An 18,740-nucleotide genomic window follows, 5' to 3' on the forward strand; every position below is an offset into this window, starting at 1 on the left:
ATGATACAGGCCCAACTGGTTATTTGAGGGAAAGGGGATGCTGGTGGCACACATTGATGCAAACCACCTAAACCAGCTTCTAAAGTGTAGTTAATTTTGCTGCATTGGACTTTGTTAATTCACAAGCTTTAGGTATTTATCCTTTATAGTACATATTTTTTATGTGGGTAACTTTGCTGGTGGGAAGACAGAAATCCTAACACACATGCAATTAATTAGTGCCCATGTATGACTGGTATTAATATTCACATTAAAGTATGCCCCTGTGAGTTTAATGTGGGTATCAACAGTACTGTCCATTAGTACAAAGGTCAGTTTTAGGATGAATATTGCAAATGGCTGATCTGTGGACTTTACGTATGTGGTATTTCAGTCCACCATCCTGTATATTCCTTCCTATACTAGGCCTGTAATATGGCTCTGCTGGCCCTCAGTATTCCTTGCTTTGCTGTCGTCAGCATATTTTTAGTTTCTTCCTGCAGCTGCATGTAAGCTACAGTGCTTTCTCAGTAAATGGAAAGTACATGTTACATGTCAAGGTGACACTTGGAGGAACTGAGGCTATGCGGCCCATATATGGCAGATACACATGGATATAACCTTGGTTTGGATGAGAGATTGAGGACTCTGCAGACTCCAAGATGTTCCAATGGAAATGTGTGTTCAGAGAAGGAGGACACCAGGTGTTTCATACTACTTGTTACCTGGTTTTCCACACTGTGAGCACGCGTTACTGATAAGGAATTAGCCAATTGCCACAAAGTGTGCATGTGAACACAAGAGGAGAGGATAACACATGGAGGAAATTGCCATTTTTGTATATTACTATATTGTGTAATGGAAGGAAACAGGAAAATCCATATATGATCACAAGTTAGTTTAGGAGAAATCACATGATTTAGGAGAAACAAAACTTACAAACAGTATATATGTGATGGCTAGCAAAATTTTGCTGAGCAGCAGTTTTGTTATTCAGTCTGTACGTCTGGCTACTGGGTGACAACCTGCTCCAGAGAGAACAATTATTTTGTATTGGCTTAGTGAGATACCAATAAAGATTTTTACTGGTTGCGCCTATATCTAAGTTTGATTGTCTCTCTTATTCCAGCCTCTAGGGCTGAAGTGTTTTCCTCTCCCCAGGGGCAAGGGACAGGATTACACAATCCTCACAGACACTTTGAATGAGTTGGCCTAAAACACCACTCCTTCTCCCCGCTTCAAGAGAGCAAATATTGTGTTTAAGTAGCCTAATGGTTAGAATAATGGGCAGAGAACCAAGGAAGCCAGTTTCAAATTCCACTGCAGCTCCTTGTGAGTTTGGACAAATCACTTACGGGCCCCTTTTGCAGAGTGGTGGTAAGCCCAACACGGGCCTACTGCACGCTAATCTGGAACTACCACTGGCTGACCACAGGCACCGGCAGTAGTTCCAGCCCCGGCGTGCGCCATTTGCCACATTATGGAAAATAGCTATTTTCCAGCGTGGCGCTAACCCGGCGGTAGATGGACAGTGCTGCGCACTATCCAATCACTGGGTTAGCACAGGAGCCCTTAGCACCACCTCAATGGGTGGCATTGTTCTCCCCTCTGCCTGGCCAAGCAATAAGTGAACTCTTACCGCTTGACCATGCCATTTGTTTGGCCTTTTTACCTGCTGCAGTAAAAAGTGCCGCAGAGCATGACAAAAAAGGCTCCAACTCTCAGGGCCAGTTTTTACCGCAGCTTGGTAAAAGGACCCCACAACCTTCCACTGCCTCCAGTGCACACTCAGGAGCCCTTTTACTAAAGTTTAGTGGACGCTAAATGTTGCGTGTCCTATTTTATATCTATGGGCCATGTGACACTTAGCACACTCTAATGTCCGTTAACACATGTGAAGCTTTAGTAAATGGGCCTGTTAGACTTTAAGCCCTCCAAGGATAGAAAAATACCTACTATACTGAATGTACATCACTTCTATAGCTTCCAGACAGTAAATGAGAAATTAAATAAATAAAAGTGTGTCTCTCATAATGGCCATACAACAATTCCTTTTTGGACCCATGCACAAAATTTACACATGGATCCCATGCTTAAATTTACACACATACATTTTAATTAAATCCAATTAGCACAAATAATTGATAATATTTCAATTATTGGCGCCAACTAGCTCATTATTCAATTAAATTGTGCATGCCAACTGGGAACGCACCCAAACTTGTGGGCGTAACTTTTTGTGAGGTTATTATTATTTTCTCATTTCTATTTTAAACAAGGCATTACATCACTTGTACAGAAAAGATTGGTTACTTTAAGGATATACATTTAAGCAAAAAGCTGTGGGAGAGGGTTAAAGTCCACAGAAAAAATGTGCACAGCTGCTGCAGAGCATGCAGCAAGAGAGCCGGCAGCTGCTTCTGGGGATCCAGCGGGATCTCCAGGATTACACAGCAGCCTTGTCAAGCACACTGCTGACAGAGCAAGTACCTGAGCCTCCATCTGGAACCAGTGAGTAAACCAGTCCTGCACAAACACCCTTTCACACCAGTCGCATGTGCCACCAGTGGCAACACAGACCAGCCAAGCTTCTCTGCACTACCTCAGCTGCCGAGTCGCAACCACCCTCAGAATGTCCAAGGATGGGACCCACAGCACCCCAGGCCCCTGGAACAAACAAAAGGCCATGTCCCTCAAGGTTCAGCACACACTCCCTTGCTGGGTACTCCTTGCAGTACATCTGACACATGGCCAGATATTCAGGGTGCAGCAGAGGCAGCAGGATGGACTGATGATTGTGAGGGCAGTATTAGCCTCACAAGGGAGAACTCTGACACACTTTCTGCTCCTGCATGGCCCAGGCCATCACCAGCAGCTTGGTGACAAACTGGGAGAGGTGGATCCCAGAGGGGAAGAGGGGGGAAGTAAGGCTGTAAGCCACTTAATTGCCATGCTGTGGTGGTATGTGCTCTGGGAAGTGGTGGGGATATATGTGTGGGATGGGGGAAGGGCATGAGCAGGGGAAGGGTGGTGATGGTGGTGGAGGGGGCTTGTTAGGGGTGTTGCGCACAAATAAACTGTACACTTACCTTTATTGAAAATTTGTCAGAATGAATCTTTGTTTGGCGCAGAACCCCCGGATGGTCTGCTCCCTAGTCTGTGGGAGGGGGGAGGGGTCTCCTCATCCTCTAGGTCTGGTGGCTGTTGCCATGTTTGCTGGCCCTCCTCTGCACTGCCTGTCTTCTTCGGACAGCCAGGTTATGCAGCATTACATTTCATTACAATATGACATATAATCCACATGTGCCAAAAGTTCAATGCGGGGATCATAAAGATGCTGGAGTATACTCCAGGAAATACAATGACTCATAATAAAACCATATTATCAGATTAAGCTGTGTCAAATTTTCAGAATAAAAAAAAGTTTTCAACAACTTTCTAAGTAGATGTTAATTGATCTTAAAGAAACTGGTAATGTGTTCCACGTTGAGGTTGCCTGATAAATCAGAGATGATTGAAACATTTTCAATGATGTTACTCTCCTATCATTGGGGAAAATAAGCAACATCTGATTGCTCACATGATAAAGCTTGTTACTATTTAAAGGCTGAAAAAAAAACTGCTACCATGGCCGGTAATTCCACATGAACAAAATTTTAAAAATTAGAGTGCATAATTTAAATTGCAGGCTTGCCTCAATTGGAAGCCAATGAAGTTCTAGATAATAAGAAGTAATTGATTTGCATTTATAAGCTTTATATATCATACGAACACTGGCATTCTAAACTTGTTGTACTTTCCTAAAAAGTAATTTTGAGCACCCTATCTCTCTATATAAAAGGCAAAACCAACGTTCTATGAAGCCTCCAGCCGGAAGTGTGAAGGGGGCGAGATATCCGGTTTCCCTATGAGTGTCTGCCCCGCCCTCTCTGTAACACAGTCAGTGAAGGAAAACAGCAGAGCACGAAATCAAATCGCTGGCTCTGTAACAGTGAAGGGCTCAGAGGGGGGGGGGGGAGAGAGGCCAGAGGGCAGGGACACACACACTCCCACATGCACACAGAAGAAAACATTGCTAGCCCCCGTTTCATTTGCATCAGAAACGGGGCTTTTTTACTAGTATATACTACATTACAATAGTCAAATTGTGCTAAAAGCACCAACTGGACCATCAAAACCAAACACATTTTGATTGAAAAATTTCCAAGGCATTCTCATTTTTTTCATTATTGCAAAGGAATTTTTTTACACTACTTTATAACCCGATTATTCATCTGTAATAAATTATTAATCTCTATTCCTAGTACCCTAAAATTGAATTCTGATATTTACTAGATCCTAGTGACAGAAAAATAATTATTTTCAAGCATGTCAATAGGGCCTATCCATAAAAATTTAGGGCCCCGTTTACTAAGGTGCGCTAGCATTTTTAGCACATGCTAAAAATTAGCATGTGCTAATGCTATAGACACCCATGGGTAATTTTTAGTGCACTCTAAAAACATTAGCGCGCCTATAGTCACAACTTGAACAGTGAACAGAAAACGTGCAATCAGCAAACAATAACAGGTAACTGAATATGGATCAATTATAAAACTATCAAAACATGTTTACTTTTTTAAAAAAACGTACCTGGGGAGATCAGGAAATATGCTGCTCACAGATTATCAAATATAACTGATCACAGGGTCTCAGCAAAGAGATTCGTTTCTCTCTTCTCTCTAGCTAATACTGAAGACAAAACCAGTAACTTCAAACTCCAGGCCAATCAGAGCCCAGAACAAGTTTAAAAACAAAAAAAAAAAAAAAAAAAAGCTGGCCATATCACTACTTTTCTCAGTAAAAGCTTTAAGCATAATCATGCACTACCTGCTGGCCAAACTAGAGAAATACACTTCAAGAATTAAGGCAGTTTTACAAGCTTAAAAAACCCACTGTTCTTTCACAGAAGGTATTTATAGAATAGAAGTTAAGAAAAATATATGCATAAATGTCAATACATATTTATTTATTGCATTTGTATCCCACATTTTCCCACCTCTTTGCAGGCTCAATGTGGCTTACAATAGTCATGAATAGTGGACATATATTAGAAAATATACAATTAGTGTTACAGAAGGATCTTGGGAACGTGAAAAAGATAAAGCACGATAGTAGAGAACAAGCAGATATTTTGAGATAGTTCTGAATATATGTGGAGGAGTTATGTATATTCACATTGGTAGATCTTTGTGGTATGCCTTGTTGAAGAGATGGGTCTTCAGTAGTTTGCAAAAGTTCATTAATTCGTTAGTCATTTTTAAGTTACGCTGCAATGCGTTCCATATCTGTGTGCTCAAGTAGGTGAAGTTTGAGGTGTGTGTTAGTTTGTATTTCAGACCTTTGCAGTTAGGGAAGTGCAGATTAAGGAATGTGCGGGATGATCTTTTGGCATTCCTGTGTGGTAAATCTATCAGGTCTGACATGTAGGCTGGTGCATCTCCGTGAATGATTTTGTGAACTAGGGAGCATATTTTGAACGTGATGCGTTCTTTGAGTGGGAGCCAGTGTAGTTTTTCTCGTAAGGGTTTAGCACTTTCGTATTTTGTTTTACCGAATATGAGTCTAGCTGCAGTGTTCTGGGCTGTCTGAAGTTTTTTGATTATTTGCTTTTTACATAGAGTGCATTGCAGTAGTCTAGATGACTGAGCACCATTGATTGTACCAGGTTTCAGAAGACAGTCCTTGGGAAGAAAGGTCTTACTCTTTTTAATTTCCACATGGAGTGGAACATCTTCTTGGTTGTGTTTTTCGCGTGGTTTTCAAGTGTTAGATGTTGATCGATGGTAACTCCGAGAATCTTTAGGTTGTCCGAGATTGGAAGATTTAGATTTGGTGTGTTGATGGCGGTGAATTTGTTCTTGTTATACTGAGAGGTGAGTATTAGGCACTGGGCTTTCTCTGCATTAAGTTTCAGCCAAAATGCATTCACCCATGAATGCATGATATGGAGACTTTGATTGATGTCATTAGAAATTTCCTTTAGATCTTGTTTGATAGGATGTAAACCGTTACGTCGTCTGCGTATATGTATGGGTTGAGGTTTTGGTTTGATAATAGTTTGGCCAAGGTTATCATCATTAAGTTGAATAGTGTTGGTGAAAGGGGGGATCCCTGTGGGACTCTGCATTCTGGTATCCATGCGGCTGAAGTAGTCGAGTTAGATGTCACATGGTATGATCATGTGGTTAGGAATCCCTTGAACCAGTTGAGGACATTTCCTCCAATTCCGAAGTACATGTGCGCACATATGTGCAAATGCATTATACATGTGTAATATACTTTTTCAGTAAAAAGCAAAAGTACCACAACTAGAATGAATGTAATTATTGTTAATAGTTTTATACCAACAACTTTATTGCTCTACCATTCAATCCACTTTGAATTTGAAAATGACTGTCACTCATGTGGATGTGCTTGTGAGTCATTTACCCATTAGTGCCCAATGTTCCCATAATACGGCTTATTATTTATTTGATATATTTGTATCCCACATTTTCCCACTTATTTGTAGGCTCAATGTGGCTTACATAGTTCCGGAGCAGCACTTGTGGACTTGTAGTCAAATACAAGGTGATGTTGTGGTTAAGTAGTTCGATAGAGTTAATGTGGCGCAACCATATTGGGATCGTGCAACAGAAAATTTGTGTCCAATCTGTACCATGATTTAGATCGGGCATTTATGTTGGATCGGTGGGGTATGCCTTTTTGAACAGGTGAGTTTTTAGGTTTTTCCGAAAGTTTAGGTGGTCATTCGTGTTTTTCAAGGCTTTTGGTAATGTGTTCCACAGTTGTGTGCTAATGTAGGAAAAACTGGACACACATGTTGATTTGTATTTGAGTCCTTTACATCTTGGGAAGTGAAGATTTAGGTATGTTCTTGCTGATTAAGATGTGTTTCTTGTTGGTAGGTCGATCAGGTCGATCATATATCCTGGAGCTAGACCGTGGATTATTTTATGAACCAGTGAGCAGATTTTGAAAGCAATGCATTCTTTGATTGGAAGCCAGTGTCGTTTTTCACGGAGGGGTTTCGCACTATCAAATTGTGTTTTACCAAAGATTAGCCTAGCTGCTGTGTTCTGGGCAGTCTGCAGTTTCTTTAGGATCTGTTCTTTGCATCTCACATATATTCCATTGCAGTAATCAGCATGGCTTAGTACCATTGATTATGGGAACATTGGGCACCAATGGGTTAATGCAGCAGAGCTAAAAAGGTGTCCAACAACTGCACTTTAAGGAAGTGGACTGTTCAGTCTGATAAAAGAAAATGTTCCTTCAAATCAGGCCAGGTTGCAATATTATTGATATCTTGTGACTGGGTCTCTAGGTATTGATCAAGGGAATCTCTGAATCACTTGACTTTAGTATAGCAAGGAATACTTTATCATCATTGTCGTCATCATCTGCATTAGAAGTAATGCTGTCTAATTCATCATTTGCATCTTCATTTTCATTGTCATTATCACCATCGTACTGCCAAATTACAAAGAAGGTTTTCTGTCAAAATGTGTGGGAATCCTTCAGACTTAAGGCCAGACAAGCAGACTTAGAGTCTGTCAATCCAATGTAAAGTCACCCCAATGTAAAATTTTCATGGGATGACCAGCAGACTGTTGTGGTAGAGCAGAGGTTTTCAACCCAGTTGGGGTTTTCAGGATATCCCCAATGGGGGATATCCTGAAACCCCCAACTGGCTAGGTGTGCCCCAAGGACTGGGATGAAAACTTCTTTGGTAGAGATACATGTCTGTTCACCAAGAATTGCTACCAACTTCAGCTCCATCTCTGCTTTAATGTGACCCAACTCATCACTGTTCTGTTTGGCTGGAGATCTGTAATGAATTCAAAAAGCACAGGCAACTGTGGTCTAAGTCTGGTTTCTGTTTTCTCCATCTTCTCTTAACTCTTTTTCCCATTTTTCTCTCTCCTCCTTTTCCATTCAGTTTTCTTCAATTTATTTTTACACCTCTCAGTCCAGATTTAATTCATTCTTACTATCCATTTTTTAATTTTCCTCTTTTTACTGCAGCTACCTACATCTATCTCTTTACCTTACACTGGCTCTCCTATTTTGCTTCCTCTTATCTCCCGTTTTTTTTTAAATAATTCTACCCTCTTTCTCTCCTCTTCCTTCCATCCAGTGCCTACCTTCTTTCTCTTCCCTTCCTTCTATCCAGCATCTCTTCTCTCCGCCCCGTTCATCCAGCATCTTCCCTCTTTGCTTTCCTCCATCCACCAATTTTCCCCTCTATCTCCGTCTTCTATCCAGCATTTCCCCTCTTTCTCTCAACATCCTTTCATCCAGCATCTTCCCTCTTTGTCTCCCTCCATCCATCCAGCATTCCCCTCTTTCTCTCCCCATCTTTGCATCCAGAATGTTCCTTTTTCCTCTCTCCATCCTTCTACCCAGTGTCTTTCCTCTACCTCTCCCCCTTCCATCTAGAATTTCCCCTCTCCCTCCTTCCATCCAACATCTCCCCTCTCTCCCCCCCCCCATACTTCCATCTGTTGTCTCCCCTCTTTCTCTCCCTCTTCCTCCCCATCTTTCCATCCAGAGTCTCCCCTCTATCTCTGCCTTCTATCCAGCATTTTCCCTGTTTCTCTCCCCATCCAACATTTCCCCTCTTTCTCTCCTCCTTCCATCCACCATCTCTCTCTTTTTCCCCCACTACCCTTCCATCTAGCATCTGTCCCCTCCTTCCATCTTCTGTCCTTACCCCCAGCCTCCTGCTACTACTACCACTGCTTCTCCAGACCAGCAGCACTGGCGGCAGCAACGCAACTTACAGCAATCACACAGCCCCAGTCTTGAAGTGTGCATTTTCAGCTCTGTCAGTCCCCTGCTCCTTCTGATGTCAACTTCCTATACTGGAGCAGGGGACTGGCAGGGCTGAGAAAATGCACTGGGGCCGTATGACTCCTGTAAGTTGGGGAAACAGCAGCAGTGGTAGAGGTGGAAATGGAATGGAGGTGAGGAAGGAACCGCATAGGTTCTCAAGACACACCCCATACCCCCTGCAAAGGTCTTGCATACCCTTGGGATATGCATACAATGTGTTGAAAACCTATGTATAGAATACCTACATTTATGCACCATCAGTTGGGCATGATCACTTACACCAGCCTTTGGCAGGCATAAATTCTCATGCTCAAAGGCAGGCATAAAATGCACACTAAGCTAGTATTCTCTAAAGGTTATTCTGAAGAGAGTGACATCATTTCGGCGCCATGTACAGAATCTAGCCCAATATGATATCCCCAACAAAGTGTAACATCTGTCAGAGAAAAGGATTAAAGAACTACCAGAGGATCACAGTTCCATACAAGTCTTTTCCCTACATACTCATGGCTCCTATCCAGTGCATTTCTTCTAGTGAAAAAGGTGCCGGTACTCAAACACCAGGCCACCCTTCAGGAGTGGGGTGATCACTGAGGGACCCACCCCACAATAGCCAGGCTCCCTGCAACCAGTTACAGAATCTATGACAAGGCAGAATTGGTGTGTAGAGCCTCAGCTCTTTCATTAAAACTTGGGAACCATGGGTTAATTTTAGCAGACAATAGAAAAGGTGCCGATACTCAGTACCCCAAGTTTCCCCTCAAAAAAAGCCTTGCTCCTATCTCTTCACTGTACTACAATACAGTCTACCATCTTAACCTTATGTTTAGTGCCTGCAAGTATCAGGAATAAGTAAAATCCTTTTATTTAAATATTGTCTTTTAATAGTAAATTAGCTGTCAAAATATAACATTCCTGTCCAGAAGGAAAAAAAGGTCTCTTTCTCTGCAAAGTCTGAGAATATTCTCTTCCAGTCTAGTATCTGGGACTGTTTACATTAACTGTTATTCATTTATTTATTAGGATTTATTTACCGCCTTTTTGAAGGAATTCACTCAAGGCGGTGTACAGTAAGAATAGATCAAACATGAGCAGTAGGCAATTAGAGCAGTAAAAATATTCGAACAACAATACAAAGTATGGCATGGTATACTACTTGTTAGAAAGGTGAGGTCCCTTACTTTATCAAGCCTGAAGAATCTTCTCCCCTGGCAAAACCTGGGATTGATTTCTGTATTCTGTTCTTTGTGGCTGTACTGCTGAAAACAAGCTGTTGTATTTTTATTTTGGATGTTGCCTCAAAGTCTGGCCTACATGACTTACTGATTTTCCTTGGACCACTCTCCCACAGGTACACTAAGTATTATGAGAGTAATATTTTAAAGTCATTTCTAGGTGTAAATGGTTACTTAAATGGATTAAAAGAGCAATTTGAACAAACACTGTTCACATTATAGGTAGCTAAAAATATATGTAAAGCCCTGCTTTAGATAGAACGTAGAAACAGGAATTGAGATGTTGAAGTTGAGACATGTTAGATTCATCTAGTATTTTAGAAAATAATACATACAGGAATTGGATGTTTATGTGCCAGCTATATATGGCAGGAACTATTTTACAAGTTTCAAAATCTAAAATATCAGTGGGGCCAAAACAGCAACATACACATCTAAGGGTCAATACATATATTCATGTTGGCATTTCACTTGAGAACATCTTAAGTAGAGGAGTGTGGTAGTCGTGTTAGTCCACTCTTAAGGTTATCAATAGAAATCAAACAAAATAAAACATGGAAAAGAAAATAAGATGATACCTTTTTTATTGGACATAACTTAATACATTTCTTGATTAGCTTTCGAAGGTTGCCCTTCGTCAGATCGGAAATAAGCAAATGTGCTAGCTGACAGTGTATATAAGTGAAAACATTCAAGCATTACTATGACAGTCTGACAGGGTGGGAGGATGGGGGTGGGTCAGAGGTATGCATGGGGACATCAAAACATATCATTGATATTCTAACAGGAATATCCTGTTAGAATATCAATGATATGCTTTGATGTCCCCATGCATACCTCCGACCCACCCCCATCCTCCCACCCTGTCAGACTGTCATAGTAATGCTTGAATGTTTTCACTTATATACACTGTCAGCTAGCACATTTGCTTATTTCCGATCTGAGGAAGAAGGGCAACCTTCGAAAGCTAATCAAGAAATGTATTGTTATGTCCAATAAAAAAGGTATCATCTTATTTTCTTGTCCATGTTTTATTTTGTTTGATTTCTATTGATAAACTTGAGAACATTAATTAGTTAATTTAGTATTTAGCTCATGTCTTTCCAATGGTAGTTCAAGGTGAGTTACTTTCCTCTATCTCCAGAGTACTCACAATGTAAGTTTGTACCTGAGGCAATGAAGGGTTAAGTGACTTGCCCAAGGCCACAAGAAATGTCAGTGGGATTTGAGCACTGTTCTGTCTGATTCACAGCCTGCTGCTCTAACCACCAGAAAATACACGTGTAAACGTTGACATGTAAATGTATATGTCTGCCACTTTAAAAACCTACTCATCTGCAATGAAGGACATAACCCACAATCGAGTCAAAATTATCGATTATGGGGGAGCCAAAAAAAAAAAAAACAGGGAAATTAAGAGGGCAACTTCTCCTAATCTCTCTTGTAGAGTACTGGCCAAAATGAGCACTTTCAAAAAAAAAAAAAAAAAACCTAGAGATCACCAGGAACAGCTGTAAATCCCAATATTCAGAATGGTGAGAATGGGCACGCATTCCCTTTTTTGAAATGGGGAATATATGGGTATATTTTGACCCTGACCTAGTCTCAGAAAAACACATTGAGCGCGATCAAATATGAAAAGCTGATGATCTAAGAATTTCCCAGATAAGCCCTTTTATTGTAAAACACTTCCCCCCCTGTGTACTAAGCCACACAGCAATGCCAACACTTTTAATGGGCTAAGGCAGCTTAATAAACAGGGAGGATTATGATGTACAGTGGTTGGGAAGTGTGGACTCAACCTAGTCTCGTTCTAACTAACCACACCCCCTTACTACATGGTATGTTTTCATGATCTGCACATGTAAAAGCCAATTTTCTAGAACTGTTTTTAAAATAATTGTGCTATGTTTAATTATTTTTCCCAATTTAAACAGATAAAACAGCATAACAACAAACTTTAGAACAGACAAATCAAACGGGGTCTATGTTTATTTGATATGTATATGTAAAACGCAATATTTACACATAGAAGTCATAATTATGGTTTCTAAAACAACCATGATGTTGTTCCACTACATAGGTACTTCTACCTGTGTTTTGGCTGAGACATTGCCAGGCTGGGGAAGGAAATAGCATGCATAGCTTTGGCCCCCCCAAAAAGTACCTGTAGGTAAAGGAAATGCAAATCTGTGTGGGAACACTTATGCTTGGGAATTTTTAAGGATGTGCATTCCTCAGTGTGCAGTTTGTTAGTGTGTCTTGAAATATTTAATGCATGCAAAATTCATTTTGTTGAATTAACACATGCACAATGTGCATGCATTAAAAAAAGTTCTCATGTGCATTATAAAAGCTTTATTACAATGAATGACTGAAATGAGCCAAGCAAATGCTTGAAAAATCAGGAAAAACACTGAAAGATCTTGAAACAAATCAAAATTTGTTTGCATGTGCTCATCCTTGGAAATTTCCAAGTATGCACGTGACTTTCCTATGCAAAGTGGTGAAAAAAAATGCAGGTAAAGTTTCAGAGGTCTTCACACCAAGGCAGATCATTTTGAAAACTATAATCTATGTACTGGTTGTAAAATGTAATCAAACACACACCCACCTTGCAAAGTACTTCCAAAAGATACCACTAAGAAGATCTATACAATCTTAGACATAATCAAGATTTCAGTAGCTCAGCAGCAGCACAATTTATTCCAGCTAAAAAGCACAGACCATGGTGTAAATTAGAATTGACACCATGGTATATACGCTGAATATACCTTGATTAAACCCAAACACATGAATGCTTACTGAGTGGTGAGCTGAAACCAAAGGAAAGGAGATTGTTAGTTGCTGGCCAGGACTGTGGATTATGGACAAGATGGTTTACAGCATACATAGAAAAAACTGGGAAAACAGATATCTGTAGATTCTGTAAGAAAGAGCTAGAAACAGTTACTCAGCTCGTAGCTGGCTGCAAAGTCCTGATGGCAGAAAATTCCTATACAGAAAGTCACAATAAGGTGGCACCTCTCATTCAGAGAAAAGGTTTGTTGTGTCCAATGTTAAGCCGGCAGCAATCAACATTTTGCTGACAATTGTTGGTGTTAAACCTGGAAATTCAATTCCAGGCCATGTCCAAGCACCTGTACTGAATTTCTGTATTTCCGGAGCCGGAATTTAAATGGCTATGGGTTACCACATAAAGGGGCACTTTTACTAAGCTGTGGTGAAAAAGGAACCCTTGCAGTCTCACAAACAAAACAAACACAGCGAAGGTGACAAAAAAAAAAAAAGAGGATAGATGATGTCTTGTAGTAAATAGTTTTATTAAAACATCCAAGAATCGACACAAGTCGTGTTTCAGCCCATATGGCCTGCTTCAGGATTCTTCTAGCGAATATCTAAACTGCGAGCTAACCTTGTGATAGCGTTTGGCCGCAAGAGATCTGCAACAAGTTTCTTTTAGTGTCCTTGTCAACACAATTTGTTTATTTCCCTTGGTAGTATTATATAGTATCATAGTATCTTAGTCACTATCACAAGGTTAACTAGCAGTTTAGACATCACCTAGAAGATTCCTGAAGCAAGCCATTCAGGCCGAAACATGACTTATGTCAAGTCTTGGATGTTTTAATAAAATATTTACTACAAGACATTGTCTACCCTCATTTTTTTTGTCATCTGGCTCTGGTGAAAACATGCTGCCTCAAAGATGTTATATCAAAAATATTATATTGTAAAATATAAACCATCTTGTAGCCCAGCGGAGTGTAATGGTTCTTTCTCCTTTCCTTCAATACAGTCTACATTAATTTTCTCATCAGCAGGATAAGGTTTACCAGCCTGCAGAATATTAGTGCTTTGTAGGGGTTTTAAACATTTTTTATTTATTCTTTATAATTTTATAATCTCGGTGAACCTGGAAGACGTACTGAGCCAAATTGACAAATTAAAGACTAGTAAATCACCTGGACTGGATGGCATACATCCAAGGATACTCAAAGAAATCAAGCATGAAATTGCTGATCTGCTGTTAGTAATATGTAACCTGTCATTAAAATCATCTATAGTACCTAAAAATTGGAGGGTGGCCAATGTGACGCCGATTTTTAAGAAGGGTTTCTAGGGGTGATCTGGGAAATTAGAGACCAGTAAGCCCAACCTCGATGGCTGAGTCAATTAGCAACAATAATTGGATACTATCAGTTGTCATTAATTGACAACAATTTGGATTTTCCCATGCATCTTGCTAAACACCATTCTGTAAGATCCATGTGCAAATCTTATAGCATGCAATTGATAAGGGGTAGTGATAAAAGGAGGGGCACATGTGGGTCAGGGGCATTCCTTAATGGGCCAGTGTTACTGAATACCAGGAAGTCACACTTAACTTACCTGCCAGGATTATAGAATAGACTCTCCACAGATTTTTATTCTGTGTCATTTTTTCTACACCATTTACTAAATCTAGTCCTTTATAACAGATCATTTAACTTGTGCACTAGCTATGTGTATAGGTTACCAGTTTCCAAAGGGAAAGTATGCATATGCTTTTCCTTTTAAAATTTTACATTTATACCTGCTCTGAGGCACATGCAAATTCATCATCTTATTTTATGCAATTAAGCTATAGTTTCCATTTTTTATATTTATTTCATGTTTTTTCAGTAATAGTTTGAAGTAAGTTATATACAGGTATAGTAAGTATTTCCCTAGCTCGTGACAGCTTACAAAACAGTAAATTTAAAACATGTAATTAAACTCTGGAATTCGTTGCCAGAGAATGTGGTAAAGGCGTTTAGCTTAGCGGGGTTTAGAAAAAGGTTTGGACAGCTTCCTAACGGAAAAGTCCATAGACCATTATTAAAATGACTTAAGGAAAATCCACTGCTGGGATAAGCAGCATAAAATGTATTGAACTTTTTTGGGAACTTGCCAGGTATTTCTGACCTGGATTGGCCACTGTTGGAAACAGGATGCTGGGAGTCTGCATACATTTAGGCACATATACCCCAAACAATTTTCAAAGAGAGCATTTCTGCACCTAAAACTCTGTTTTACATGCAGGAATATCTTATAAAATTTATTAGTACATTTTATCTTACAGTATTGTGGTTTTCTATAAGAGTGAAGTAGCAGCCCTGTATTTGGAACAGCAGGCTGCAAACAAGGCCTTAATTCTGCTGATGCTCATTGTGATCTTAACTAAGTCATTTTAACTTTTATGGGGCCAATATTCAGCAGGAGATACCCAGGTGAGAAAGGCTCCTACCCAGTCATCTCTCACTGAGGATGAGCACTGACAATCTGGGGAGATTGCCACAGCACTATCCAGGCAGTGTCAGGGGAGTCTGGGGGCAGAGTTTGGGCAGAGCACAGAGTTACCCAGTTAGCAGTGATTTTCAGTCTGCTCATTGGGTAAACTTCCCAGGTAAAGTTACAATAGTAAAAAAGGCCGTCCTAACTTCATCTGGACATAGGCCTGGCACTGAATCTCTTAGTCAAAGATCTGCCTGCAGCGATCAAGGACTTAAAAACCACTTGCCGCTGTGGGATAAATATCGGGCCCTTAGATTTTGTTCTGTGGGGTTGAGGAAATTCTTTCTACATCTAACTATAACTCACTGGGAGTTAAATTCAAATAAATACAATTCTGTTAAATGAAGACATTACAGATTGATAGGGAACTCTTAAATCATGGGGAATCTATTACACAGTTTAAATTTGATTTTAACACTGTAGAATGGTGCACTAATGGGGTAATTCTATAAGGAGCCACTTAGTTTTGGGCATCAAGAATGCGCATAAATTCTGATCACCTGGATGCATAAATGACCACACTATGGCTAGGCGATATTCTCTAAGTTCATTACAATATTGGATGGCAGATGGGCAGAGTTTTGGCAAAGCAATGATGGGCCACACAATTATGCATGTGTTTTATAGAATACTAGAGTTCATAAGCATTTGTTCTCCATCCTGGTGCAAGTATTTACACCAGCTCTATGACTGGTGCAAGTGATCGCACCTTAAATAGAGGTGCATTTCTAGCCTGTTACTATTCTATAGAGAAAGTAGGCACTGTTTACATGATAGATGCTCTCTAATTGAATTACCCTGGCACATGCTTTATGTTTATTGAAATCTGTGTGCCTGTGCTTTCAGTAAAGATCCAGAAGAGAACTCAATAGTACCTGTACTTCCATCTGCTGCTTAGTGGTTAGTGCAGTGGATTTTGATCCTGGGGAACCGAGTTTGATTCCCACTGCAGCTCCTTGTGACTCTGCGCAAGTCATTTAACTCTCCATTGCCCCTGTACAAAATAAGTACCTAAATATATGTAAACCACTTTGAATGTAGTTGCAAAAACCTCAGAAAGGCGGTATATCAAGTCCCATTTCCCTTTCCCTATATGAGATTCTACATGGAATGTTGCTACTATTGGAGATTCTAGATGAAATGTTGCTACTATTGAGATTCTGTTGCTACTATTTGAGATTCTACATGGAATGTTGCTATTCCACTAGCAACATTCCATGTAGAAGCCTGCCCGTGCAGATCAGCAACGTGGCTGCGCAGGCTTCTGTTTCTGTGAGTCTGACGTCCTGCACGTCACAGAAACAGAAGCCTGGGCAGCCGCGTTGCTGATCTGCAAGGGCAGGCTTCTACATGGAATGTTGGTTGTGGAGGAGTAGCCTAGTGGTTAGTGCAGCGGACTCTGATTCTGGGGAACTGGGTTCAATTCCAACTGCAGCTCCTTGTGACTCTGTGCAAGTCATTTAACCCTCCATTGCCCCTGGTACAAAATAAGTGCCTGAATATATGTAAACCTAGTTGCAAAAACCTCAGAAAGGTGGTATATCAAGTTTCACTTCCCTTGGCACTTTGCTGTAAAGTAGACAACAGCATTTTCCATCTTCTCTGCTGAAATCTACTTTATTGCAAAGCACTTGTGAGAAACTTGTGTTATCCATTCCATGGCCTTCTCTCAGCTCAGCTTCATGGTTCTGAAGCACTGCTGCATTTCAAAACTCACTGCTGCATTTCAAAACTCTGCAAAGCTTTCGTTCTGTGGATATACTAGTGGATACCACAAAAAAATCCATCTGTACTTGGAAAATGAACCTAAAGTCAAACTCTATCTAGTCACTATATTACATCAACGATGCAGGAGCCCTCTCCACACATAAAATATGGAAAATGTGGAATATTCAATGCAAATAATCATTCGAGGCAGAAACCTGGGCAGTAGCATTTCAAAGTATTTCTAGTTGCATTTTCTAAAGTAATGCCTGCAAACGGAAGGCTTTCAATTCAACGATTTTCCAGCGGTAAGTGGTCTGATTTGAGGACGGTAAGTTGGCTTTTCATATACATGTCCATTTTTCCCCACTTCTTCTAATATCTGAGCTGTCTTTGCTGTAAACTGCAAAACAGCTTACGAAAGATGATGCTCACATTATTACAAGGAATTTGTTGAATTTCACGTCCAGTTCTCACACGGTTAATTAGAAAGGACAGGAGATCACAAGCTTCTTGTCTACAGCTATCAAGTGATAATCCGCTCCTGGAAATCGTCAATGTGGCCTGAAAGCTAGATTCTGTGGTCGTCTTTTTAAATATGTGCTACTATTATTTTAAAGATGAACTCACCAGTATTTTACAAAAGTCTAATAGGTATGAATAAAAGACGCACGAGTTTTAGTCCAAGATTTTTTTGGGGGGGGGGATTGGTGAAACATTAATACTTCAGTGCCAAAAAAAAAATCTAAAGCAAAATTTTTTTAAAACCACTGCTGTTTTCTGAATAGTTTCCCCAGTTTTTCATTCTAATTAATTCCTTACTTAAATTTAGTACTTACTCAGGATAGTATCCATAGGAATGCATCGTGTTTTCTGCATCGGCATTCATCAGCAGATAGTCTCGGCTTTGGTTCCTCATAGTCGATACAGGACAGTTATTATTTCGAGTAAGATAGGGCCGACTTTGATTCATCTTTTGTTCAGTAGCGGATGTAACAATCCGTCGTCAGCGCCTGATCCCAGAGAGAGGCAGAAGGAGAAAGTCAGACGTTTCCAGACGAAATTCAGGCAGGCTGTAGCGCAAAGCTCATATACTACACTTTCCTGGCAAAACAACTCGAGCTGAAAGCCATTTCATCTGAATTGAGCTAAGCCGGCTCCTGATTGGTTTCTCCAAACAGCTCCTAATTGGAGACTGAGGAGTCCCTTCTCATTGGCTCATATTATTTTCCCTGCCTAATTTGCTTCTTTCCCTCTCTCTCGGGTCATCTGTTGACTGCTGCTGCCAACAAAGATTGTGCTTGGATGCTGGATTTCGTTGTATGGTACATTCTAACACTGCAGGAGAACCTTTCTGGGGGGGGGGGGGGGGGGGGGGGGGGGGTTTAAGACACCATAAACAAGGTTATTTCAAATGTCTCTTTTCCCGATTGCTGGCTTTCCTTCGCAGGAATGGTAGGCAGCATTTATTAACGATACCTTTAGCAGGTAAACTGAGATTTCTCTGCCTGGGAAGGAGAGTAACCCGTGTATTGCAGGGCAATTACTCTTCTGTTCTAGTCTAGAAGATGGTTTGAAAGTGTTTCTTGCACATGTCAGCAGTAATGCTGTTCAATTTCAAGTTTT

General features: G+C 40.4%; 1 protein-coding gene across 1 annotated transcript in view; it reads right to left on the reverse strand.

The window, feature by feature from the left end:
- TRPC6 (transient receptor potential cation channel subfamily C member 6) overlaps nt 1-18,198 on the reverse strand; it is a 191,509-nt gene extending 173,311 nt beyond the window's left edge. The window contains exon 1 of the mRNA XM_030200228.1: nt 17,954-18,198. Within this exon, the coding sequence (XP_030056088.1) occupies nt 17,954-18,087 (134 nt within the window). The 5' untranslated portion in view covers nt 18,088-18,198. The remainder of the gene's footprint in view (nt 1-17,953) is intronic.
- Nucleotides 18,199-18,740: the final 542 nt, after the last annotated feature.

This window comes from Microcaecilia unicolor, chromosome 4 (assembly GCF_901765095.1).
Source record: "Microcaecilia unicolor chromosome 4, aMicUni1.1, whole genome shotgun sequence".
In the NCBI taxonomy this organism is placed as follows: domain Eukaryota; kingdom Metazoa; phylum Chordata; class Amphibia; order Gymnophiona; family Siphonopidae; genus Microcaecilia; species Microcaecilia unicolor.